Source organism: Nomascus leucogenys, chromosome 10, assembly GCF_006542625.1.
Source record: "Nomascus leucogenys isolate Asia chromosome 10, Asia_NLE_v1, whole genome shotgun sequence".
Lineage (NCBI taxonomy): Eukaryota > Metazoa > Chordata > Mammalia > Primates > Hylobatidae > Nomascus > Nomascus leucogenys.
Genome location: NC_044390.1, coordinates 11,606,884 through 11,634,682, shown reverse-complemented (window position 1 = coordinate 11,634,682; position 27,799 = coordinate 11,606,884). Strand labels below are relative to the sequence as shown.

At 40.3% G+C, this 27,799-nt stretch overlaps 1 protein-coding gene and 1 long non-coding RNA gene across 7 annotated transcripts in view; both read left to right on the top strand.

Annotated features, from left to right (window-relative positions):
* The window catches only part of LOC100604623 (suppressor of cytokine signaling 2), a 338,229-nt gene that overhangs the window by 290,117 nt on the left and 20,313 nt on the right, over positions 1-27,799 (top strand). For 3 of the 6 annotated variants that reach the window (XM_030819847.1, XM_030819848.1, XM_030819849.1), the window contains one exon: positions 612-684. The exons of 1 other annotated variant lie outside the window; for it this stretch is intronic. In XM_030819847.1, coding sequence (XP_030675707.1) covers positions 612-623 — 12 coding nt within the window. In that variant the 3' untranslated portion in view covers positions 624-684. Of the gene's footprint in view, positions 1-611; positions 1,391-27,799 lie in introns of those variants that run through there. 2 more of the 6 variants (XM_003259668.3, XM_003259669.4) reach the window with 1 other exon arrangement.
* The window catches only part of LOC115836916, a 30,806-nt gene continuing 10,994 nt past the window's right edge, over positions 7,988-27,799 (top strand). The window contains exons 1-2 of the long non-coding RNA XR_004031924.1: positions 7,988-8,105; positions 9,986-10,109. This is a non-coding gene — a long non-coding RNA (uncharacterized LOC115836916). The remainder of the gene's footprint in view (positions 8,106-9,985; positions 10,110-27,799) is intronic.

Sequence of the window (27,799 nt, the reverse complement as noted above, 5' to 3'; positions counted from 1 at the left end):
AGTGAAAAAAGCCTGTTACAAAGCAGCATGTACAAGGTTACCCTTCATGTGTGTTTTATATATCAAAGGAAATAGACTAGTAATTATCGATGAGTTTTTCTGGTGGGATTTCTAGTTATTTTTATTTTGTTGCTGTGGCTCACGCCTGTAATCCTAGCACTTTGGGAGGCCAAGGCAGGTGGATCACCTGAGGTCAAGAGTTCAAGACCAGCCTGGCTAACATGGTGAAACCCCGTCTCTGCTAAAAATACAAAAATTAGCTGGGCGTGGTGGCAGTTGCCTGTAATCCCAGCTACTTGGGAGGCTGAAACAGGAGAATCACTTCAACTCAGGAGGTGGAGTTTGTAGTGAGCCAATATCATGCCATTGCTCTCCAGCCTGGGCGACAGAGTGAAACACCGTCTCAAAAAAAAAAAGTTTCTGTAAAAAACGTTTTCATAGATACTTAACAGCATTGAAGCCCTGAACAGAGCAGCCCCCAGGAAGACAAGAGCCAATTGGCTCTGCCATTTGGAAGCATTGCTTTCTTCTCCCCACGATTCTCATTTCTGCCCCCAAACGATGTGTTTGTTGCTTTGCTCATTTCACCCGGGTGTCTTTTTCCTCCTCAGGTGACAGATTGACTGGGATCCCCTTGCACATCCTCAACAGCTCCCCATCAGACCGGCAGATTAACCAGCTGGCCCAGAGGCTGGGCCCTGAGTGGGAGCCCGTGGTGCTGTCTCTGGGACTGTCCCAGACGGATATCTACCGCTGTAAGGCCAACCATCCCCACAATGTGCAGTCACAGGTGGTGGAGGCCTTGGTCCGTTGGCGGCAGCGCTTCGGGAAGCAGGCCACCTTCCAGAGCCTGCACAACGGGCTGCGGGCTGTGGAGGTGGACCCCTCGCTGCTCCTGCACATGTTGGAGTGATGGTGCCTCCACCAACTGCTGGGGAGTGTGTCCCTGAGTCATGTGGTCTGAATCCTGACTTTCACTCAGAGCAGGTGGTTTTTTGTGTAGGTTTGTTTTTTATTTGTAATGATCTTCAGATGGAAGGAGAAAACAGTGTTTCCACTAGACATTACTTGAAAGGCCAGGTTACTCAGCAGATCTTTCATGTTGGCTCAACAATTCTTTGTTTTTAATTGCTTGAAGATTGCATTGTTGTAATTGTTCAGTTTTTAAATGTGTAATGGCATTTTAATAGACTAGTAAATCACAGTGGTTCAAAATATATATCCATATATATCCATATATATATATAGTCATCACATTATAGGCAGGTGTCTCATATGTAAAACATCTACCTGAATGTTGTCTGAGGACTGAACTGTGGACTTTACTATTCATAATGATAAAATAATAAAATGTGAATTACTATATATAATGTGCCTCATTCATGAGAAAGTACTGTGTTGGGTTTTTTTTTCTTTCTCATTCCTGTGTTGCATAGATTAAGGGTGTAAAATTACAATAGTCTTTTTTTCTTTTGGAACAGAATTAATAGTAACAGTGAAGTGGTTACTTTCCCAAGTCAGGATAAATAGCTCAGGCAGGATGTCTGTATTAAATATTGTAAGACACTAAAGCTCCCTGCAAAGACCAGTTCAAGTACCAGCATGCATACCCGAGCCCTTCATCTTTAAAAGATTGCTCAAGAAAATCCTGTGCTGTTTATTGAAAGCATTAAGTCAGGGGACGAGAGGGGGTGTGGTCTTTCCATTGAAGCCAGAATGACTGAAGTGTTGTGCTCCTAAGGAGTATGATTTAGTCTTCTGTCCTTTTATCAGTAGCACATGGTGTTTATAGAATGCTGTACTGTTGTCAGAGCTTTTCCTGTAAGTGATCTCATTTGGACCTCTCAGCAATGCTGTGGGGCAGTGGGCAAGGTGGTTCACCTCCTTCTGTACAGAGATTGAGTGATTGGCTCAGGGTGAATGAGCTTGGGTGCCGGCTCCTGAGCCTTTCCAACTGCTCCACAGGGCTCCTCCCCTTCCCTCTTGCATGCTCATTGAAGAAGCTTGAATCTTGCTCCCCGCCTACTAGGTATATGGCCTTGGACAAGTTATTTACCCTCTCTACGCCTCAGTTTCCTCATTGGTAGAATGGGGAAATGATTGTACTCACCTCTGAGGTCTTTGTGATGCTTAAAGCAATAATGTCCGCCAACAGCACATCCAGATGCAGCTCATTGTCAGCTTTCAGGAAATGGTAGCTGTTAGTTTTTCGCCACTGTAGCTGAAGGTATAGTTAGACCACAGGCAAAGCTGAATAGTGGCTGAAAGCTGAGGGCACTGTGGGAGGAGCTGCTATTGCCACATTTCTTACTAAGCTTTAAAATGGGATTTGATTTTATAAACTTTACAATAGGGCCAATCTGTCATCTGTCCTTCTTAATAATTATGGAATCTTTCCTAATTCTAACATAACTCAGGATTTTTCAAAAGGGAGAAAAAAATCATGTTTTTTACTTCTCTCCATTCCAAGAGTAAGTTTATAGAATGGTAGAGTTGAGCACGAAGTGGGTGCTTAAAAAGATGACAATAGTGTGTGGATAATATCCATTCAGGCATCTTGTAACCATATTCCTGTTACTAAAAAAGAACTGCTATGCCACAGTTTATTCTTCCAGTGAATTCGGTTCAAAAGGATAGTCTACTGGCCTTATCAGTTCAAATTTTTCATTCTGTAGTCCAGCCAATAATTCATTAACTTGTAAAATTCTCATGCTTTTGGCCATATCGCTGTGCCCAGTGATAGACTGTACTGCTGTGGTATCTTCAGTGAATCACTTGTCATTTTGAACCTGGGACTTGTTACATTGCTGTCTTCCCCCTGGGTTTCCTAATAGAGAGTTGCTTTGGCTTTTGTTCTCACAGCTCAGAGTCACATTTATGGATGAGTGAGTAGAGCTGGGCTCTGCTGCGTCTGACTAGATGGTATTTTAGAAGCAGGTCTGATGATTAGCTGGGTCATCTTTCCACCATTCACCATTTGCAAGGAATCTGTCACGCATAAAGACACTTGTGGGCTCTGTCAGCAGTGAGAGACAATTAGTGAAGAACAAGCCCACGATGGGCCAGACAGACAGGGCCGAGGGGGCCCTTAGAGACCTCTGCCTTGTTGCTCTTCACAAGCAGAGTGTCTTCACCACCAAATGGCAGCAGCCCCTCCCTGGCCTGCTCACGTGCTTGCAGAAGATTTGCAGAGTGGAAGAACAGAGCAGCTGAATCCCTATCTTGGTACTACCTCTGGCCATGAAGCATAATGCTACATAGCAGCTGCCTGCCTCCTAACAGAACTGGGGAGGTGAAGAGACTGCAGGGATTTCCTGTGTTTTGTATGGGAGAAGATTCTACAGTTTCAGAGACTGTTTATCCCCAAGAAAACTCTGAATGAATGCAGCGAGGTGGCAAGAGCCTTTGTAGGCACTGACAGAAAGTATATGAATATACAGTCTTGCACCACTTTGGGTTGGGTTGGAGTGTGTGTGTGTGTGTGTGTGTGTGTGTGTGTGTATGTGCATATGCATGCATGAGTGTGGCCCTTCATGTTTTTAAAACTATAACTTTTAGTTTTTTCAACACGAAGTACATGTTTATTATGGCAGTTTGAAAAAAAGCACAGTAAATAAGATGAAGAAAAATAAGAATTACCCGTACTCCCATCTAAGCACTGTACATCCCAATTTTCATCCCTGTCCTCCGATTAGTTTTCTCTGCCTGCATATCCTTTTCATAAAAATAAAAGGATTTTCTCTGCATTTCCTTATAAAAAGTGTTATATTTTCCAACTGATAATACACTTGACTTATTTTTTTTTGTCGATGTGGGACTATTTAGAGAGACTAAAATGTGTAATTAAAATGGTGCGTCTTTTTAATATTCCTCAATGGCATACTCCAAATGGTCTTTATATTCATGGCTTGAAATTAACTAAATTGAGTTTTCAATTTTATTACAAAAATGGGATTATATCGTACCTGTTGCTTTACAAGTGGCGTCTTTTATATAACATCAAACTGTCTTTCTGTGTCATTATTTCTCTGTGCCAATGATTTCAATATCCTTTGTGTTCACAACACACTTTCGAGTCCTATAATTTTTCGTGGCATGTTTGAAGAGATAAAAGGACACTTAGCTACTAAAAAGATGACAATAAGTATAGCAATGTCTTTCACTCTCAAAACCATTGTCCCACTTTTTGCTCCATCCCCGTTTGGAACCATGTTCCACTATTTAAGTAGAGCTGTTTACGGCTCCCCTCTGTGCACTCTTATATCCTCAAAAAGCAAAGTTTAGCACAGTCTGGGCTTTATTCTGAGATTTTATCTCTTCCTTACAGCAAGATGGCCTCTATACTGCCTGATGATCCAATTAGCTTCATGTTCCATTTCCACAAGAGTACATGTTCTGGGAGGGCAAATGAATTTTACCTGTTGATCAAAATTTGATGGCACGCTTATGAAAGGTTGATAGTCTGCATGTTGCCACTATTAGCTGCTGTCATTTTCAATGGTGCATACCTTTTCAATATGTGGATGTGCCATCATGTCTTAACCACTTCCCTGCATGGATCTTTAGGTCGGTTTTGCCTTTTCATTGTTACAAACAGTGATGCAAGGAAGGGAGTGTTTGTGGTCAAATCTTTACATTCATCATACATTACAATGAACTGGATCCCTGCTTTGTTTAGCACTAAACATATTTTAATTTTGTTCTCTATTAGCTTTTTTATATAGCAAACCACCCCCAAGATGTAATGGCTTAAAACAACTAATGTATTGGCTTAAAATTTAGCCCACAATTCTGTGAGCTGGCTCAGCTTGCTCTTCCGATCTGGGCCAGCTCAGCTGATTTCTGCTGGGCTCTCTCGTGCATCTGTGGTCAGCTGGTGGGTTGGCTGAGCCAGGATGCTCTAGGACGGCCTCACTCATGTGCCTGGAAAGTAGCACGCTATTTCCTGGGGCAGTGGGTCACTTGTGTCTAGGTCACACGCCTTTTATCTGTCAGGTTACCCTGCCTTCTTTACTTGGTAGTAGTGGCAGGGGTTCCCTGGGCAGCAAGAAGGCAAGCTGCCATGTGGAAACACCTTCCAAGCCTCTGTTTGCATCCCTTTTGCTGACATCTCTGGCCAAAGCCAGTCATGTGCCAGCTCAGAGTCGGTGCAGGAGGGCTCTACCAAAAGGCATGGAGAGAGGAGGGGAATAATTTGGGTCCATTTCTTGCAATCCACCACAGCCAATATTTTTAAGTTGAGATTTCTGGGCCCTGTTGGAAAACAATCTTTGGCTACTCTGGATCCCTGTCCTTGAATCACAATAACAGGCAAGCCTTTTCTAGCATGCCATGGTCCTTCCCATCCCCCACCTCACAGAATGCACATCCTTTGCCCAGCTCCTTCCACCTGCTCACTACCTGCTCAGCCACACACGTTTATGTTTATGGCCTGTAGACATATAGCCATGATGATGCTTAGCATAATCTCCTAGAAGTGGAATCACTGGGCTTAAAGTATTAATAACATATTTTAAAAAATATTTTGACTTTTTAATACTTTTTTAAAACTTTAAAATAATATTTAAGGGATGGATGTGGTGGCTCACGCCTATAATTCCAGCACTTTGGAAGGCCGAGGCGGGCAGATCACTTGAGCTCCAGGAGTTCGAGACCAGCCTGGGAAACATTGTGAAACCCCGTCTCTACTGAAAATATAAAAATTAACCAGATGTGATGGCCAGCGCCTGTAATTTCAGCTACTCGGGAGGCTGAGGCAGGAGAATTGCTTGAACCCAGGAGGCGGAGGTTGCAGTGAGCCAAGATCGTGCCACTTCACTCGCATCTGGGAGACAGAGCAAAACTCTGTCTTAAAAAAAAAAAAAATTAACTTCGGTGGCCCACTGTGAAAGTTGCTGTTGGATGTACACACACACACACACACACACACAGCCCTGAGGCAGCAGGATGAGTCTGTCTTCATCCCTTTCTCTGGGGAGTTCTCCAGGTGTGGCAGCTTTGGACAGAGCCTCCCCTCATTCAGTTATTCAGCAAACTCTCAAGCAGAGGCTACTGCACACCCGTCACTCTGCTAAGCAGGGAGGTGAAAAGATTACTAATAAATACACAGTTCCTCTTCTCCGGGAACTCACTGTTTGACCAATGAGACAGACATGAAGCTCTAATTACAACACAATGCAATCAAGCCTGTGCCTGAGTGTCGAGTCTATGGGAATGCAGAGGAGAAATGATTCATTTGCCTGGCTTCTTGGGAAGCGAGAGGTATGGGAAATAATAAGGCTGTATCTAAGGCTCTATCACTTGGGCAAGTTACTCCACCTTTGGGTGCCAGTTTCCCCACATGTAAAATACAAACAATAACAGTACCCACCTATGGTCACAGTAAGGATTCTATGAGATGAAAGGTATAACCTGCTTAGAACAGTGCCTGGCAGAGATGTTTTGTTAAACCATTGAGTTGAATTCTTGTGGCTATCAGAGTTTTTCTTTTTCTTTTTCTTTTTTGAGACGGAGTCTTGCTCTGTCGCCAGGCTGGAGTGCTGTGGCATGGTCTTGGCTCACTGCAATCTCCACCTCCCTGGTTCAAGCGATTCTCCTGCCTCAGCCTCCCGACTACAGGTGGGTGCCACCATGCCCAGCTAATTTTTGCGTTTTTAGTAGAGATGGGGTTTCGCCATATTGGCCAGGATGGTCTTGATCTCTTGACCTCATGATCCGCCCACCTCAGCCTCCCAAAGTGCCGGGATTACAGGCGTGAGCCACTGCACCTGGCCCAGTTTTTCTAATCTTCTTCACCCTCCCAGGGCTCTGAAAAGTGTGAGGGTAGAATCACCTCCTGCAGATGTTTGTGGTATAGAAATAGAAACTGCATAGTCCCTCAATATCTTTATCAGGATTCTAAAGATAAGTGGCTATGAACTGTGGCACACTTCAGAGCATACTCAGAGTTGGGGTAGATTCTGGTCTAACAGTTGGCTACCATTAAATGAATACCTACAGTCTTTGAGCAAATTCTTGCTGATTACAAAACACTATGCAAGTTACCAGAGATACAAAGATGAATAAGACGTAGTCTCTGCCCTCAGGATCTCAGCCTATTGGGGAGACAGCTATAACCACCAGCAACTATGGCCAGCACAGAGGGAGCAATTAAGTTGGCCACAGAGGAGGTAATACTTCAACTGAGCTTTTGTAAGTCCTGCCCAAGTTAGCATGTTGGTCTCTTTGGGAGGCCTTAATGTGTATGGGCAGCAGAATCTCATTTAATTTATTTTACATCCAGTTTGACAAATGGCTCTCCTTGCCATGGGTATACAAGATAAATATGCCTCCAAAATGTGATCTCAGAGCAATTTAGAAACTAAGTGGCAAATATCCTATACATCAAGTTGACAGTGACATTGAGAAACATGTGGTTTGTTAATCCACAGTGGGATCAAGATCAGACTTCAAGTTTTAGGTATTAGGCATATTTTGGGGTTCTTTTTTATGACATCCCTATCCCTTTTCCTCTAAAACTCCCACATATTCAAATTAGATGTTGCTGACATACAGGGAATGTTTTTTAATGTAATAACTGCCTGTTTACTTCTTGGTACTATAAACAAAGCTTAGAAGAACAGGGATGTCTATCTTGTTGGCATTTACAGTTCTTACAGGAAAATTAAAGTCTCACAAAGACATAGTTCAGTGAGTCAATTAAGCCTTGTCTATTAAACTTACGCAAAATATGTGGCAATAATTCTGATAGCTATTGTTAATTCAAAGCATAGGCTATGAAATCCAGGTTTGAGCACTTAAAAAGTAAAAACAAACCCAACTCTTGGCAATACTCGTATGTTTCCATTTCATGTTCATATTCTATCTCTAAGCAGGCCTGTTTTTGATGTCAAATTACATTCTTAATGGAGAATATTTGGAGGAAATATAAAATGGGTTGGATTTGATCAAGTAGTTACTAGTCTTTCTTTTGGTGACGTATAACCTCCTACTTGTCAGCTTCTAGAAGATGAATCAATTTTGTGAGGACTTGGCCAATATCAAGGTCTTCAGCATGACTCATCAGCTCGTTGCTAATCCGAGGACAACAAATGCCTACAAATGCTGTAAGTAAGCCCAGTTATAGACTGCTGATGAATTTGGTGCTCCTTGTATGTGCCCTGGCCAAGAATGAGGGTGTTTCTGTCTAGGGAATATTTCTTTGTATATAAATAGTAGATAGTGGTTTATCTTTGTCCATTTAGTGTTGCTACATAGGAATATCTGAGACTGGGTAATTTATAAAGACAAAGGATTTATTTGGCTCACGATTCTGCTGACTAAAGACTGGGCATCTGGTGAAAGCCTTGGGCTACTTCCACTTATGATGGAAGAAGGCAAAGGGGAGCTGCCCTGTTCAGAGATCACATGGCAAGAGGGGGAGCAAGAGCTTGTAGACATGTGATGTATGACAGTCTCCATCTTCCAGGGACTTCTGCCTCCACCTCATCTCTTAACAACCAGAGCCCCCAGACAGAGAAGGACTGAGTCTTTTGTGGCTAGCACATTGGAGATAGTTGATTTCACGGACAAATTATATAAAGTGACATTTATTTTTTATGCTGGGAAATTACTTCCAACAATGTATTTTTGTCCAACCATCTGCTTGAATCAAGTTTCTGTCAGCCTCTGGAAGTAATAATTATTCCCTGCTCTGAAACTAAGCTTCATGCTGGTTTTCTGCTGAGGGAGCAGACCCTTTGGCTGTCTGTTATCTATTGTCAAGAGCTCTTTTGTCACTCATTATTGTCAGCTGCTGATTTTCCAACAGACACTTTAAGGCTATAAATAAACCCTCCCAACACAAATCCCCTCCTTATGAAAGTATGAAAGACAAAATACACCAGTAAATTAGGATATGATTTTTATTCAGGCTGTTGGCCATAGGTGGACATTCATTAATAAGAAATATCTCAAAGAAAAGGAATGAGCCTGGCTTTTATGGAGACAAAGAGAGTCTTATGGGAGCATGAGGAAGGACGGAGGTGGGTCTTACTTCAGAATATGCAAAGCCTGTGTGGTCCTTGGCAATTAGCCAGTTCCTACAACCCAAAAGGGCAGAAGATTTCTTACATCTCTACTTTTTAGAGTATGAGACTTAGATTAAGTTCAACATAGTCAGTCCTCCCTTTTGTTGAAAATGAACATCATTGCCACTGTTGGGACTCAGAAAACAATACCCCAAAATGAAAGCCTCCAAAGAAGCCTCAGAAGCAAAGTCTCTCTCTGACCTTCTGCTGCCCCCTCTATCTCTCACCTCTCATTCTCCCCTGAGATCAACCATAGAAACTGTAATCCCTCTTCCCCAAGATGAGTCATAGAAACTAGAACTCCTTTTCCCCAAAGCCAGCCATAAAACCTAGAAATATTATTCTAACCTTCCACCATTCTTCTGTGTAACACTTGGCCATAAAGAAACTAAGACCCTCATCCCAGAGGGGTCCTACCCCATACCTGGGAGGAAGGAATGCTGCACAGAGAGGCCAAGAAGAATCTGAACAAGCAGGCCTTGGTAGGTTTCCCCACGCAGTCTGTTTCCATTAGATCATACCCTTTTTTGTCCAGTCACATTTCCACATGACTGTCCCTGCTTCATCAAACCTAAGCATAAAATCAGACAGCTTCTCCTGAATCTCTGGGTCTTCGTTCTGAAGGCTCACCTGTCATGTAGAACTATGATCAAATAGGCTGTTCATTGTTTGAAGCAATAAAGTGCAAATGAAACCTGTCTTTACATGCACAGTGGGGCATATGCTTCCATAAATGCCTGATTGTGTGTGCAAATGAGTGTTTTACACACCCAGTTACCTGTTTGCTGTATTTATATTTTTAGGGTTAATGTAAGTGCTTTCATTTTTTAAAATGGAATTGCTTTAAATTATTTTAAAAAGGCTATAATCAAATACATTTGTTATTTTTTTTCTGGTTAACTTATCTTTTGTTATAGGGTGTTGGCCGTGATCCTTGTGATGGAGGGGAAAGGAATCACCAATTTTCTACTCCATCCCACGGAACAACTTAGAGATGACCTAAGGCCTCATTACCTGTGTGGAGTAACTGGGAATTGGAAGGTGAGGTCCAATTATATCTAAGTCTTGGCATCAAACTGTGAAAGACAAAATGCGCTGGACAATTAAGGATATGATTTTATTCATACCCTTGCAATAGGGAGAACATTTATTAATGAAGAATAACTCAAAGGAAAGGAAGGGGTCCTGGTCTCCCATGATTCCTCATGGGAGCCTTGGGGAAGGATGAAGGTGGGTCTTACCACAGAATATTCCAGGGCTGGGTTGTCCTTTGTGGATGGCTGTTTCTTTTGAAACGCAAAAGGGTGGGAAATTTCTTTCTCTCTCTCTTTTTTTTTTAAGAAACGGGGCCTCACTCTGTCTCCCCAGCTGGAGTGCAGTGGTGTAATCACGGCTCACTGCAACCTCAGCCTCCTGGGCTCATGTGATCTACCGCAGCCTCTCAAGTAGCTGAGACTACAGAACTACAGGTGCACCACCATGACCAGCTATTTTTTTTTTTTTTTTTTTTTTTTGTAGAGACGGGGTCTCCCCGTGTTGCCCAGGCTGATCTCGAGCTCCTGGGCTCAAGCCATCCTCCTGCCTTGGTCTCCCATAGTACTGGTATTACAGACATGAGCCACTGTATTTGGCTCATGTAGGGGGTTTCTTAACCATCACTGCTTTTAGGGAACAAGAGCCTTAGAGGAAGTTTAACAGTGTCGAAATTCTTCAACTTTTAAGAGGCCAACACAAATTTGAAAAAAAAAAACAAAAACAAGTTTTTATAAGTTTAGGTATGAGATAATATCAGAATTCTGACATCTTAACTGTTTGCTTGTTCAATAAGAGATACTTAAGCTAACTCCTTATTTAATTTGAGTAAAGAAAAACAAATGACTTGTCTGACCAAAGCTAAACAACAGGAAAGGAAACACAGCTCCTCTTACTTTCCTTGAGAATCATGGACCAATTTTCAGTTTGGACCAATCATGGAACCTTTTTCTGTAGCTTACAGAAATTCATTCAAAATGTACTTTTTGAGCACCTGCTATGATGTGCCAGGCATGAATATAGGTAGTGGAGATATAGCAGTCAATGTGACAGTCTGTAATTTCTCCCCTTGAGCCCCTTGCTATGGAGAAAGAGAATGCAACAAAGGGCAGGGAGAGCCGGGGGAAGGAGTAGTACTGTTTCCAAAAGGTCAGCCAGAGAAGACCCCCACAATAAGGTGACAGGAATTAAAAACCCGAGGGAGGGAGCCGTGCTGAGGCCTGAAAGAACATTTTGGGCAGAGGGAACAGTAAAATGGGAAAACCCTGAGATGGGAACTGTTAAAATAATTAATCGGGGGGACATTTAGCTGAGCCACCTTCAGCACCTTTGGTTCCTACCTAAGCAAATGGAAAACCAACTCAATGTAAACAGTAAAATGAAACCAGCATAACCAATCAGAAACTGCCAGCTAAATTCTAACTAGAGACTTTACCAATCAGAAGCTGACCTCTCACCAGGGACTTTCTGCTTTAACCAAATATTTTCTTTGTCTTGCTTCCATGAACACCTTATAAAAGCCCCCTCCTCTCCTCCCCTCGGAGCGCCGGGCTGCTTGTGGTCTGGTGCTGCCGGATTCCTGAATCATTTAAAGCTCAAATAAACTCATGAAATTTTAATACACGTAAATTTATCTTTTAACAGAACTTGCCAAGATTTTCAAAGAACAGCGAGGAGTTCAGAGTCTCTAGAGTGCCATTGTAAAGAGGGGTAGTGGCTGAGGCCTGAGAGCTGAGGGAGCAGAGGCTGTGGGGTCGTACAGACAACTGTGATGACTTTGGATGTTACTCAGGTTGAGGCAGGAAGGTACTGACATGATTGCTTTGAGCAGAGACGGGACATCATCTAACATATTTTCAAAGGATTACCCTAGCTTGTGTGATAAGAGGATCGAAGCAGGCAGACCAGTGAGGAGCTGTTGCACTGCTCTTGAGAAGATGGGGGCTCCAATCAAGATGGCCATAGTGAAGTGTGGTGGAGGATGCTTAGGTCTCCTTCGGGAATTAAACATTTATTCCTCCAGCAGCCGGGAAGCTCCAGCTAATGGCCTTTGGCTGTCAGCCTTCTTCAAGAATCTCCTCTGCTAAAGACAGCTGTCTTGCCCAGTGACACTTCCCCTGCCTGGAGGCTTGTTAGTGAGGGCTACAAAGGCCTGGCCCTGCACCTTGACTCAGGAGAACTCCTAAGGGTCATCCCAGTTCAGACCTCCTCAAGGAGTCCGCTCAGGCCTTCCTTGTGACTACCTCACAGCCCAACTTCTCCCTTTCCACAGGCATTGATCCCAAGAGTACCCCCTAATAAACTCTCTGCCCACTCAGCTCCATCTCAGACCCAGCTTCCAGGGGAACATAGCTTGTGCATTGAGGTGGTGAGCAGTGGTCAGGTTCTGAATATATTTTATTTTATCTTCTTTCTTTTTTGAAGACAGGGTGATATGGTTTGGCTGTGTCCCCACCCAAATCTCACCTTGAATTGTAATAATACCCAGGTGTCAAGGTCAAGGCCAGGTAGAGATCCTTGAATCATGGGGTCAGTTTCCCCAATACTGTTCTCGTGATAGTAAGTTTCATGAGATCTGATGGTTGTATTAATGGGAGTTCCCCTGCACAAGCTCTCTTACCTGCCACCATGTAAGAGAACCTTTGTTTCTCCTTTACCTTCCACCATGCCTTTGTGAGGCCTCCTCAGCTATGTGGAACTGTGAGTCCATTAAACCTCTTTCCTTCTCCACAGAGAATCTAAGTGGTCTTACAAAGGAATAAAGCTAGCCATCAGCACGTCCACCAGGAAATGTTTCCAGCAGTGTTTTTTTCTACAAGGCCCATGGTGCAATAATAGGCTCCCATGAGAAGTTGAAAATAGGCAAAGCTGCTTACAAACTACCTTTATCATACACCCCGAGAATAATTCCAAGGCAACATTGAAGTAATCAAAATGACATGACACCACCTTGTATAGATACAGTTTCACAGTAGAGAGAAAGTTCGCTGTAGGGAATAGGAGTTAAGGAGATGAATGTTGAGCTGGGGCTTGACAGGAGTATGGAGTAAGTGGAAAGCCTGGGAAAGGTGCACTAGGGGAAGGGGGAAGGTGAGAGAAGGCCCAGAAGTGAAGATGTTTTGATAAAATGCCTAGGAGGGGCCGTTGTTGTGAGCCTGCCTCTCATGAAAATTACATCTGTTAAGTAAGGTGGGGTGAGTCAGCTAATTTTTAAAACCAGGCCAAGAGTTTGGATTTCACCCTTCAGACTACCAAGAAAACAGAAGAAATCTCAACACTTTTAAAGTGCCAGTGTGAACTGTGAATCTCCATATCAGAATTGTGCAGTATTTCCCAAACTTATTTGACATTGAAAACCTCTCTTCCATGACACAACCTATTAATATCTTTGGAAAGATTTGTCCCACAGACACATTGAGGTAGAGAACACTCAACCTTGGTGTGTAATGGGAAAACTAGTGGGTCAAAGGGGCCAGTAATAACCAAGATTTTTAAAAAGGTATGAACAGTATCTTAGGTGGTATGCAGAAAACGTTGATTTATTCTCCTCCAACAATTCATGTTTACTGTTAGCAGCATATTATGGGGCACATGGCAGGAGACCCATGGTTTTCTGGAACCTTCTTTTCCTTCTTTAATGATTAATAAATCGGTCACATTTTTGGTTATATGACTTGTATCCTTGCAAAATATCCCATGGCTTGGTATCATACTGCATTTCTGTTCAAGCAGTGGTTGTATTGCCTGTTCCTCAGGAGGCAGTGGGCATTGTCTCTGGTCGTTGTCAGATGCCAGCTGGCACCTGTAAGACAAGCAGGAAGGAACTGGTCTTGCCCTATAACAACAGCCCCGAGCCAGGAAAGCTCTGTCTATAGCCCCAGGCCTCTGCGGTCTGTCCCCATGCTTGCCAGGACTTCTCATCCCTTTGCTATCTTCTCATTTCAGTTCTCATTTGCTTACTGTGGTGCCTCTCCAACTAAGCCACTTGGTAATTGAACTTGAGTTTTATCCTCCCTTCATTCTACTTCAGAAATACCCGAACATAGCTTGTTTGTTTTTCCAGTGGGGCATCTGACAAGTCTTTAGCTTCCGTTTAGCAATAGTTCCCAGTCAGAGGTGATACCAAATCCCCCCAGGCCTCTACTATGTGGCCTTTGAAAATGTGTGGAGGCGTTTGTGTGTGTGTGTGTGTGTGTGTGTGTGTGTGTGTGTGTGTGTGTGTGAAGCTGTCACCACACATCGGCGAGGATTAGGGGTAGCATTACTGCCATGTGATGGGCAGGGGCTGGGGATAATCCTACAGAATGAAGAGTTGCCCCACCCAAAATACAGGTAACACCCCCAATAAGCACTGCTGTATGCTTCACATGAGTACCACTTTGCTAATTTTCAATATCTAAAGTACCACCTGTGCCATTATTAGTTTAATATTTTTCTTTGAATTAATTCACTTAAATTTTTAAAAATTTATTCCAAACAGCAGTATACTTGAAATATGGGTCAATGTTATTTATATATTTTACAGTACACATAAAAATAAATACCTATCACCTAATACAAACTATTCTTAATTAATAATACATACGTGAAGTCGGCAAACACTGGAGCTATGGCCACATACCCAGTTAGATTTTATTTGTGTATTTATTTATTTTTATATAGAGACAAGGTCTTGCTCTGTTACCCAGGCAGGCACAGTTATAGCCTACTATAGCCTCCAGGTCCCAGGCTCAAGCAATCCTCCCACTTCACCTCCCAAGTGGCAAGGATTACAGGTGTGTGTCACCATGCTGGGCTCATTTTTATATTTTTTGTAGAGATGAGATTTCACTATACAGCTTAGGCTGATCTTAAACTCCTGGCCTTAAGGGATCCTCCATCCTCAGCCTCCTGAAGTGCTGAGATTACAGGCATGAGCCACCGTGCCCAGCCTCCTGTTGGATTTTGATGGAAATATTAGCCTTACACACATTTTCTCTTCTGAACCAGGAACGCCTGCACAAGTACACCACATAGACTCCTTAGCATGAGCCATATAAGGGCAAAGGTCACATGTTTAATGCCCCATAAACATCATTTATTTTATTTAAAGTAGTCTATCCCAATGACAATGACAGCATTCTTGACCTGAGTCAATTCTCTTTGCTGGTTCCAAAGTCAAGGATAAAAGTGAGGGTCACTTGGCATTTGCCTCCTTGAAATGTAGCTCTCTGAGGGCCCACCTGTGTCTTGTGTCCCCTTCTTTCCTAATGCAGTGTCTGGCACACGAAGTCGTGATTAACGAAGGTCTCAGTGAATGAAGGAAACACAAAAACGTATGTGTACCCCTCAGTATGGGGGCAAGTGATGGAGAACTGTAAATGCTACTGTCACTGAGTCAAAAAATCTTACACGTTTCTTATGCAAGTTATGTAACTTCTCTGTGCTTCACTGTCCTTACCTCTGAAACACAGATAATCATAGAACCAACCTCATAACACCGTTATAAGGAGGCAATGAGAGAGTATTTGTTGAGTGCTTAGAACAGTGTCAGGCATGGAATAAATGTTATAGAAATATTTGATGATGAATAAACGAATGAGTGGTGCCTGGCTTGTACTCAGGTTTGCAATGTTTGCTGAAAGAGTGAATCAACAAATCCTAGACTAGAATGTTCCAATGCTCACATCCTTGGTGCTCAGCTGTTCCCAGAAGTAGCAGTAGATGCTAAAGCAAAACATCCCAAGCTCCAGTGAGGTCTTGCTATGGTTAGCACAGAAAAGCTTTTCATAACAGACAGCCTAGGGTGATGCCCCATGTATCACCTTCCCCACTCCCCCAACCCCTGCCTAGTTACAGGCTGCACAGGAACTGCATACTGGTACAGTCCTCCCTTGGTATCCATGGCAGACTTGTTCCAAGACCTCTGCAGAAAGCAATACCCATGGATGCTCAATTCCCTTGTATAAAATTATGTAGTATTGGCATATAACATACCACATCCTCTTGTATATTTTATTTATTTATTTTGAGACAGGATCTCACTCTGATGCCCAAGCTACAGTATAGTGGAGTGATCCCAGGTCACTGTAGCCTCAACCTCCTCGGCTCAGGGGATCCTTCTGCCTCAGCCTCCCTAGTAGCTAGGACTACAGGTGCATGCCACCACGCCTGGCTGATTTTTAAAAATTTTTTGTAGAGATGACTATGTTGCCCAGGCTAGTCTTGAACTCAAGCAATCCTCCCATCTGGGCCTCTCAAGGTGATGGAATTATGTGAGTTACCATGCCAGGCTATCCTCCTGTATACTTTAAATCATCTCTAGGTTACTTACAATACCTAATACAATGTTTGCTATGTAAACAGTTTTTATACTATCTTGTTTTTTCTTTGTATTATTGTTATTGTTGTATTTTTTTTTTCAGAATATTTTTGATTCACAGTTGGTTGAATCTGGGGATGTGGAACCCACGGATGTGGAGGGCTGACTGTATTTATTTAGGGCAATGCTAGAACATGTTCAATTAACTAAATTCCTGTTCTGTCTCAATGAACTCATTCTGCAGGAACAACACACTCGTGTGCAGTGAGCACAGAGAGGCAGGGAAGGGGAGACAAAGGAAAGGAAGCAGCAATGATGAAGCATTTATTATGCCCCTGGCACATGGAAGGGGATTTCAAGTACATTGTGTCATTTAATCCTCTGACAATCTTAGGAGCCAGGAGCCATTTTGAGATTCAGAGTTTTAGCCTTTTTTCCTTTACTTTACAGGCCAGAAACGGATGCTCAAGGAAGCTTACTAACTCAGCCAAGGTCATTTGGCTAAAATACATAGCAGTGCCAAAATTTGAACTTAGGACCCTATGAAGTGTTTTTTAAATAAACCCGTGAAGTATTGTCCAGGGCCTCAGAAAGGTGCTGTCGGCTGCATATCAACATGTGCCCAGCCCACCAGCTGGATTTTTAGTGATCTATCTCCCATTATCATTATAGAGAACAAATGAGTGACATTAATAAAATAGACAATCTTTAATAGGTCCTGCCTGCCACCAGCCATCAAGTCCTACAAAACAGCAGAGCAAAGTGAGGTTGCAGTTACTGCCCTGTGGTATTTAGTAAACAGCCAATATGATCCCATCTGAGACAGTCTGTGGGCAGGTCATGGCCTGGGTTTTTTAATAGGGTATTTGTCTCAAGGCTGATGGAAAATCACTCCATTCATGACGTTTCATCCATAGCCTTTTTTGCATGAGAAAATGTAGGAAAAGCTGATTCTCAGGGAGAAGGCAGACAGGTGGATCCCATACCCCACTGCTGGCAACACTGATTTTAGATAAATGGTTTAAATTTTCTTTCTTTCTCACACAATTACAGGCACAGCACTACGAAGTTGTCTTAGTATCTGAGTGATCTAGAGAGTATTCTGACTTTATTTGGCCAAAAAAAATGAGCTCCTTCTGGACTTCTGTAAAGAATCCTCATTGCTCTCTGTTCCCACCCCAAACCCTTTCTTCTGTTCCCATGGAGCATTTCTATAGTGAAATGTCATTAGCTTACTCTACCCTCTGAGCAATAATCCTCCTGCCTTTTAGAGATGACGGGTGTGTATACTGCCTTCCAAACGGTTAATCTTATGAAGTCATCCACAGGATTGGGACATGGTCTATCCTCTGAATTTGTTAAGTCCAGCAAAGATTATCTGAGGTCACTGTTGGTCAGTCTGAATTTTGGGCTCCCAAGTAAAAATCCAAAGAATTCCCTCCCCTGCTTCATTGTCTATGAAATAAACAGATCTCCAAGCAGGATGGCCTCCCCTATAATGCAGGGCTTCCTTGAGTAGTGATTGTCCCAATATTTGAGATTCCTGGTGAGTGTTTCAGACACAAACCTGCCTGTATGTATCTTCACTGTTGGAATTTCCAGGCACAGTTGGCGCTCGTAAGAACTTCTTTCCTTCTGTTCTCTGTTGACAATGTAGAAGAGGAAAAATGATTTAGAGAAATAATTTTCTCTCTACTCTTTTGTAGTTCTTAGTTGAGATTGACCCCTGTAACAAAAGACAGATTAATCAGAGAAAAACTAACAGAAGTTTAATGACATGTATACATGGTAGATACTCAGGGCAAAGTGAGTAAATCTCAAAAATATTGCTTTGAGTTCAGGCTTTAATACCATCTTTCCCTCCAACAAAGAAAAAATGGTTTGGGGATCTGCCCAGTTATGACAAGATGGTCAGGAAACGCCCCCAGCCTCCCCTGGCACACACTTCTTATCCTTCATTATCTCAATGTTTATACCATAATTTTGGTGGGATCAGTATTAATATGACAATATAAATGTTGAACTATGATAACTTTTCCTTATCCAGATTTTGGATTTACCTTGAATTCCTCTTCTTGTTTGTTTGTTTAGTTTCTATGTATTTATCATTAATTCATCCCCAAACTCTCAAAAATGTTCACATGCAAGCATTGTATTAATTTCATCATCTTAGAGTCATTATCAGAAAGTCTTCTTGCTTTCTCTAATATAGATAAGTTGCCCTGTAGACTTGCTACATGGCTGTTATCCTGAAGATTTTCTCTGAATATCATGCTGGGATTTCTTTCACTTGTTTCTTGTGTGGGATCCCCTTTGTCCTGCATTCCAATATCTTTCTCTTTCTTGTTTTACTCCTTTATTTTGGTGGAGGAGCTCCTCCAATTGCATCTTGAGAAAGGTGCATAGAGGCTGTGCTGTTTCAGAGCGTATATGTCTGAAAAAGACTTTATTTTATTTGATAGCTTGGCTGGGTATAAAATTCTATAAAATTCATTTTTCTGCAGAATTGCTTCTAGTTTCTAGCATCATTGAGAAGATTAATGGTCATTCTGATTTTTTGTTAGAGTCTAACCAATTTTTCACTCTCTGGGAGCTTTAGAATTTTTTCTTTGATTCCAATGTTCTTAAATTTCACAATGATATGTTTTGACTAATATATTTTATTCATTTTGCTGGACACTTGATAGGAACTTTTATCTCACAATGACTTTCAGTTTGAAATTTTCTTAAATTACTTTTTGATGGTTTCATTTACTCTGTTTTATTTTTATCTCTTTCTATGACTCATAGTGTTTGGCTATTGGACTTCCTGGCTTGATCCTTAAATTTCCTTACCCTTTCTCTCTTATTTTTTGTCATTTTGTTGTCCTTTGGAAGGTTTAATCAAATTTCCCTTCCAACCTTCTTACTGGATTTTTAATTTATAACATAATATTTTTAATTGTTAAGACTCTTTTGTTGTATGAATGCGCCATTTCAAAATAGCATACTATTGCTTCATGTTTACAATATATTCTCTTAGCTCTCTGATAGTTTTTGTCTTTTTATCTAATTTATGTTTTCTCCAAATTACTTTAATCTCTCTGTTTTTAGTCTCTGCCTTTCATGTTAGAGGCTTTATTTAAAAGGTGATCATTGGCTGTTCACTTATATTTAAAATTGGGTCCCTAAAAAGCTGAATGAGACTCTGTATTGTGGGTGGGGCTTCAAGATCATTAGCTCACTTGTAGGATTATCAGGCTAAGCTGTTTGTTGGATAATCCTAATATCAGCATCTTTAGATCTTTTCTTTCTTCTTGTCAGATGTTTTCAGAGAAGAATCTTCTAAGATCCTGAACAGTTTTCTGGGAACCTAGTGATGGAAGAGGGCCATGAGCTGTAGCAGAGGGTTTCAACATTTAGTATTTAGTCCTCTTGCTTTCAAAATGATTGTTGCCCTCAACTGTGCCACATATCCCACACTTCAGAGACCTTCTGTTTTTGCTGTCTCTAGAGTATAAACCACAAATTTCTGCTGAGGGAAAGAGGGGTTAATTTTCTGATCACACAAAGTAAGCATTAGAATTTGGGCTGGGGAGCGGGGAGGATTTGTATTTGTGTCTGTCTGACTCCTAGACTTTTGTCTTCCCCTTTACTCCCAAATCATAAACCCCTGCTACTTCTAATTCTTGAAGCTTTGTGGTTCTATTTTAGAAAATGGGGTACTACTTAGCTTGCTCACTTAGGACACAGCTGTCCTAGACCTGCTAGGTCAGTTGTCTTTCCTTTTTCTGTTTTCTAACTCACAACATTTTATGGCTTTCATTTTTCCTCCAATTCTCCTTTCCTCCTTCGGTTTCCTTCCTATATGTTAGTTAGTGGGGATCCATAAAAAGTACAGGAAAACATGTGTGTATAATATCTGCTATCTTTAAGTTGTATTTGACTCATATATATATATATATATTTTTTTTTAAACTTGGAAGTCCAAGATCAACATATATATTTTACTGATAAAATGTTCCAATATGTAATTTCTCTCTTAATGACTACTTTTTTTAAGGAAGGAAGTTAAGGAAGCTACAGCAGTAATTCTTGAGGCATATTAGAATATTTCTTACTGACAAAATACTTTCGAACCAATTATTACAGGGATATGGTTCAACTGAAATTGTAGTGACCTAATTTACAAAGATAAAGCTGTCTATTTTAGAGAATGCAGTAAATTTCAAAAGTAAACGAGGGAATGTGAAAGGAATGAGGTAAATTGTGAATACCCATGGTAGAAGAACACTAGGAAATAAAGCCCTGGACCAAGTTGAACTGGGAATGATGCTTCATCAGTATAGTCAGAAGCAACATGCCTGGACATAGAATCCAAATTGTTTTTGAGTGGGGATCCCAGAGACAAAATTGATTTTCCTATTCTAAGACTGAGCCACAATGTTAGGAAATTAGAAAGAGAGATTTAAAATAGCTCAGAATCAAGATTAAGAACAGCAAAAGAGGACCTGACAATTTCACTTTTATAAAATGCTATGAGCATGTTTGTGTTTATGGGAAATATTTAAAGGTTGAAAACATCCAATATTGTTAAAATTGTGAAGACATAGGCAATTTCATTTACTGTTGGGGAGTATAGACTTATTAAGTAGTAATTGGTAATTATTTATTAAAATTATAAATGTGAATTTAGTTTGATTCAACATTTCAATTCCTACAAATAATCCTATAGGAAAGACTGAAAAGTAATGTACAAGGATGTTCATTGCATCATTGCTTGTAATAGTGAAAACTGAACACAACCAACATGTTCATTATAGAGGATTATTTCAATTCATGGTGCTACAGACCCAAATATAACTAATCTTTTGTGGTCCACTCTTATAAGGAGATTCATTCAAAAGAAACTAATTTAGTATCTCTCAAAGAACATTGAAAGAGACCTAATTCATAACCTATAACTCCATTTATAATTTATCCTTGTTTTACAGCCTTATTACTGAATACTTGGAACACCATATATGGGGCAAAAGACATAAAGTTAATTAAAATATATGTATACAATGATATCTAAAATATGTTGTTCAACTTTACCAAAATGTTAGAAAATAGAATATATAGTATGATTTCATTAATGTTTAAAAAATATAAAGGCTTCCAGCTTTGAGTAATGGCAGAGTAGTTTGTATCAGACTAAACCTTCCACTGATTATAAACTCATTCTTCTCTCTCTCTCTCTCTCTCTCCCCCTCTCTCTTCCTCTCTCTCTCTCTCGCACACACACACACACACAAACACAAGAAGGACCAGAAATAGGCACAAACTGGAGGAGATACAATACATATTCAACTGGTTTTTCACCTGCAGACATCCACCACGTGCAGAAAAAGTAGACTTTTTCAACTAAAGAATTAGAGACTTGAGTACAGGGCTGCCAGAGCAACTGGAAATTGAAGTGGGTTGTGGGGGGATCCCAGGAGGTTAGGAGTAATAGAACAGGGAGGTCCCAGAATTATGTACAAAATCTTCTCAAAACCTTGGCTGGCTCTTTAACCACAAATGTGCAGGGCAAGACTCCAAAGAGCATAGCAGAAAACATCAGCTGGATGGCTGAGCAGAGATTTCAGCAGCTGCCTAGTACTGGAGAGATACAGTTTGAAGTTGAAATCTCACCAAATTAGTGGGGGTTGATAAACATCTCTTGAATTCCATCAGTATGCCAGAAGCATCATGCCCTAGATATAAGGATCATATCCCAAAACTCAGAGTTACATCCTAGGAGTAAGAGCAAAAATAAAATATAACTAGCTTAACAAAGCCTAGAAACAAGCCTACACAGGATTAAGGTTATCCACAAGAAATTTACCTGCCTACTAGAACAAAACCAAATACTCATCTGATGAAAATGACAGAATTTAGAGTTTCTACATTGTCCAGCATACAATAAAAATTACCAGACATGAAAAGAAGCAGAAATATATGACAATAAAAAGAGAGAAACTCCAGAAAATAAAAGGATACCCACAAACAAAGCAGGTATTGGAATTAGCACATAAGGACTTTAAAATTACTATTGTAAATACGTTACAGAATTTACAGCAAACAATAGGTGTAATGTGTGGAGACATGAGGATTTCAGGAAAGAGATGAAAATGTTGGAAAAGAATCAAATGGAAATCAGAACTAAAATAATGCAATCTCAGAACTGAAAAATACAATATCTGAAATAAAAAATACAATACCTGAAAAAATGATGGATGGGATCAACATCAGTTTGAAAACAACAGAAGGAAAGATCAGAGAACTTGAAGAAAAGCCAACAAAAATCACCAGCTGAAGGAGAAGAATATTTGAAAAGAAATTAACAGAGCCTTCCTTACCAATAGGGAAATACTAAGCAATCTAACATATGTGTTATTCAGGAGAAAAGAGAATTAATGAGGCAAAAAATATTTAAGGAGACTCGGCTGAAAATTTTCCAAATTTGAATAATATTATCAATTTATGAATCTAAGAAGCCCAGTATACCTCAAACAGAAAAAAATAGAAATTCATATCTAGGCACATAATTGACAAATGGCTGAAAACCAAGGATAAAGAAAAAAATCTTTAAAACAGCCCGATAAAAGACACATTTAATACATGGAAATAAAGATAAGAGTCACTGAAAATGATTCATCAGAAATAATGAATGATTTAGACGTGGGAGCAGGACTTCCCAGGCCCTCTCCCAAGCAAAACAGCAATTTAACTGGTGAAAAGTATTTTTAAAAAAATCATTCCAGCCGGGCACGGTGGCTCACGCCTGTAATCCCAGCACTTTGGGAGGCCGAGGTGGGCGGATCACGAGGTCAGGAGATCAAGACCATCCTGGCTAACACGGTGAAACCCCGTCTCTACTAAAAATACAAAAAAAATTAGCCGGGCGAGGTGGCGGGCGCCTGTAGTCCCAGCTACTCAGGAGGCTGAGGCAGGAGAATGGCGTGAACCCCCGGGGGCGGAGCCTGCAGTGAGCTGAGATCGCGCCACTGCACTCCAGCCTGGGCGACAGCGAGACTCCGTCTCCAAAAAAAAAAAAAAAAAAAAAAAACATTCCAAGTCTGTGGAAATTGTCCTGAAGACATACAACATACAACACATGGAGAAGTATTTATTCAAGAAAATCTACTAAATATTGATAAGAACACTGACAGTCTGTGTCACTTGAACCATGACTTGCTCATTCCATTTCTTCACCTATCCTCAGGTCTGTGTTATGGAAGCTCTGCCCTGAGAATGTGCAACTAAGAAAATGAGGACGGGACCTTCCTCTCCCTTAAGTTCCCAGTCTGGGGCTACAGTTTTACCCTCAGAAGGGCAGGCTACTGACATTTTTTTGTCCATCCCAGCCCCGTGTTGCAGGAGCTCTATTCCTGGTAGACATGGCCAAGAGGAACAGGTCTTGCTTCCCCCATCATGCACTGCCAGCAGTAGGGTGGAAGCTCTGCCCCAAGTGCAGCAGCCAAGAGTAATGGGGCTCCAAACACCTACACCCCAGCCAGCTCATAGGGTGGAGGTTTCACACTGAGATGCGCAAGCCAAGAAGACCAGGGACTTCCAGTCCTCCTCAAAGCCCATTATAGAGTGGGGATGTCACCCCAGGAAAAGCAGGTCCCAACCCCAAACTCCTTTTGAGTGGCACCGGGGTTCTTCCCAGAGAGGAAGGCAGGCCATAGGATCAACCCCACATATTTGCCTGAGGGGACTGATTATTTGGAAGAGGAAATGGAGAACACCATGTCTAAAGCTATTGTGAAATGGAGATGATAGTGGACAACAATTAAAAGGAGTCTGGTAACTGTGACATAAGCAAAATGGGAGCACAGAAGTTTTCAAACAGACGAGAAGACAAGACCCAACTACATGCCGTATACAACAGATACACTATAAATGTAAAAGCAAACAAGTCAGAAATTCAGAATTTTTAATGGGATGTATCTGTATACCTCTCTCAGTATTCTTGCTTGGCACATAGTGGGCCCAGAATTATTGGGTTTTAAATGCTAACCTAACGACTTAATATTCATTTATTTACTTAGGCTAGTCAAGTGATATAGTGGGTGTTTCTCTACTAATGACTGCCTGTCATCTTATCCATGCTCTCCTATAATTTTTAAAATAAATGTGAATCTTTGTTTATCCTGCCTCACATTAAATAGAAACATTTTTTTAAAAATGTTGTGGGTACATGTAGTAGGTGTAGGTATAGGTATATAGGTAGGTAATGGGGTATTCATCCCCTCAAGCCTTTATCTTTTGAGTTACAAACAATCTGATTACTCTTTAAATTATTTTAAAATATACAATTAAGTTATTATTGACTATAGTCACCCTGTTTTGCTATCAAATAGTTGGTCTTATTCATTCTTCCTGTTATTTTTGTGTCCATTAACTATCCTTCACCTCTCCCACAGTTCCCCACGACCTTCCCAGCCTCTGGTTACCATCCTTCTACCCTCTATGTCCAGGAGTTTAATTGTTTTGATTTTTAGAACCCACAAATAAGTGAGAACATGCAATGTTTGTCTTTCTGTGTCTGGCTTATTCCACTTCATAATGATCTCTGGTTCCATCCATGTTGGAAATGATTGGGCTTGCATTACTTTTTATTGCTGAATAGTACTCCATTGTGTATATGTACCACATTTTCTTTATCCATTCATCTGTTGATGGACACTTAAGTTGCTTACAAATCTTAGCTATTGTAGACAGTGCTGCAACAAACATAAGAGTGCAGATATCTCTTTGATATATGGATTTTCTTTCTTTTGGGTATATACCTAGCAGTGGGATTGATGGATCATATGGTAGCTCAATTTTTAGCTTTTGAGGAACCTCCAAACTATTCTCCATAGTGGTTGTACAATTCACATCCCCACAAACAGTGTATGAGTGTTCCCTTTTCTCTACAAACTGGCCAACATTTGTTATTGCCTGTCTTTTGGATATAAGCCATTTTAACTGGGATGAGATGATATCTCATTGTAGTTTAAATTTGTATTTCTCTAATGATCAATAATGTTGAGCACCTTTTCATATGCCTGTTTGCCATTTGTATGTTTTCTGTTGAGAAATGTCTATTCAAGTCTTTTGCCCTTTTTTTTGAATGAATTATTAGATTTTTCCTATACAATTGGAATCCTTATATATTCTTATTAATCCCTTGTCAGATGGGTAGTTTGCTGATATTTTCTCCCATTCCCTGGGTTGTCTCTTCACATTGTTAATTGTCTCATTTGCTGTGCAGAAGCTCTTTAACTTGATGTGGTATCATTTGTACCTGTTTACTTTGGTTGCCTTTGCTTGTGGGGTATTGCTCAATAAATTTTTGCCCAGGTCAGTGTTCTGGAGATTTTTGCCAATGCTTTCTTGTAGTAGAAAACATAGTTCAAGGTCTTAGATTTAAGTCTTTAATCCATTTTTATTTGATTTTTGTATATGGTGAGAGATAGGGGTCTAGTTTCACTCTTCTGCATATGGATATCCAGTTTTCCTAACACCATTTGTTGAAGAAACTATCTTTACCCCAGTGTATATTCTTGGCACCTTTGTCAAAAAGTGTTTTCATCCTAGGTGTGTGTATTTGTTTCTGGGTTCTCTATTCTGTTCCATTGGTCTATGTGTCTGTTTTTGTGCTGGTACCATACTGTTTTGGTTACTATAGCTCTGTAGTACAATTTGAAGTCAGATGATGTGATTCCTCCAGTTTTGTTCTTTTTGCTTAGGATATCTTTGACTATTCTGGCTCTTTTTGTAGTTCTATATAAATTTTAGGATTTTTTTTTTCTATTTCTGTGAAGAATATCATTGGCATTTTGATAGAGTTTGCATTGAATCTATAGATTGCTTTGGGTAGTATGAATATTTTAACAATATTGATTTTTCCAATCTATGAACATAGAATATTTTTCTCTTTTTTTGGTGTCCTCTTCAATTTCTATCATTGGTGTTTTATAGTTTTCATTATAAACATATTTTGCTTCTTTGGTTAAGTTTATTTCTGGGTGTTTAATTTTATGTGTGGATACTGTAAATAGGATTACTTTTTTCATTTCTTCTTCAGATTGCTCACTGTTGGCATGTAGAAATGCTACTGATTTTTGTATGTTGATTTTGTATCCTATAAGTTTACTGAATTTGTTTATCAGTTCTAATAGTTTCTTTGTGGAGTCTTTAGGTTTTTCCAAATGTAAGATCCTGTTATCTGCAAACAAGGATAATTTGACTTCTTCCTTTCCAGTTTGGATGACCTTTATATCTTCCTCTTGTCTTATTGCTGTAGCTAGGACTCCTAGTACTATGTTTAATAACAGTGGTGAAAGTGGGCACATCCTTGTCCTGTTCTAGAGCTTATAGGAAATGCTTTAAGTTTTTCCACATTCAGTATTATACTATCTGTGGGTGTTTTGTATCTGACTTTTATTATGTTGAAGTATATTTCTTCTTTCCCCAGTTTTTTGAGGGTTTTTAATCATGAAGAGATGTTCAATTTTATTGCATGCTTTTTCAACATCAATTGAAATGATCATATAGTTTTTGCCCTTCATTCTGTGGATATGATATATCACATTGATTAATTTGCATATGTTGAACCATCCTTGCATCCCAGGGATAAACCCCATTTGATCGTGATGAATGATCTTTCTAATGTATTGTTGAATTCGATTTGTTAGTGTTTTGTTGAGGATTTTTGCGTAAATATCCATCAGAGATATTGGCCTGTAGTGTTTTGTTTTTCATTGTGTGTGTGTGTGTGTGTGTGTGTATGTGTGTCTTTGTCTGGTTTCGGTATCAAGGTAATACTGGCCTTGTAGAATGAGTTTCGAAGTAGTCCCTCCTCCTCTATTTTTCAGAATAGTTTGAGTAGGATTAGTATTAGTTCTTCTTTAAATGTTTGGTAGAATTCAGCAGTGAAGCCATTGGGTCCTGGGCTGTTCTTTACTGGGAGACTTGTTATTATGGATTCTATTTCATTACTTGTTATTGGTCTGTTAAGGTTTTGGGTTTCTTCCTGATTTAATTTTGGTAGGTTGTATTTTTCTAGGAATTTGTCCATTTCTTATAGATTTTCCAATTTATTGACATTTGGTGCTCATAGTAGCCACTAATGATCCTTTGAAATTCTGTTGTGTCAGTTGTAATGTCTCCTTTTTCAATTCTGATTTTATTTGCATCTTTTCTCTTTTTTTCTTAGTCTGGCTAAAGTTTTGTCAATTTCATTTAACTTTTTTAAACATCAACTTTTTGTTTCATTGATTTTTGTATTTTTTTAATTTCAGTTTCATTTATTTCCGTTCTGATCTTTATTATTTCTTTTCTTCTACCAATTTTGGGTTTGGTTTGCTCTTGCTTTTCTAGTTATTTAAGATGCATTGTT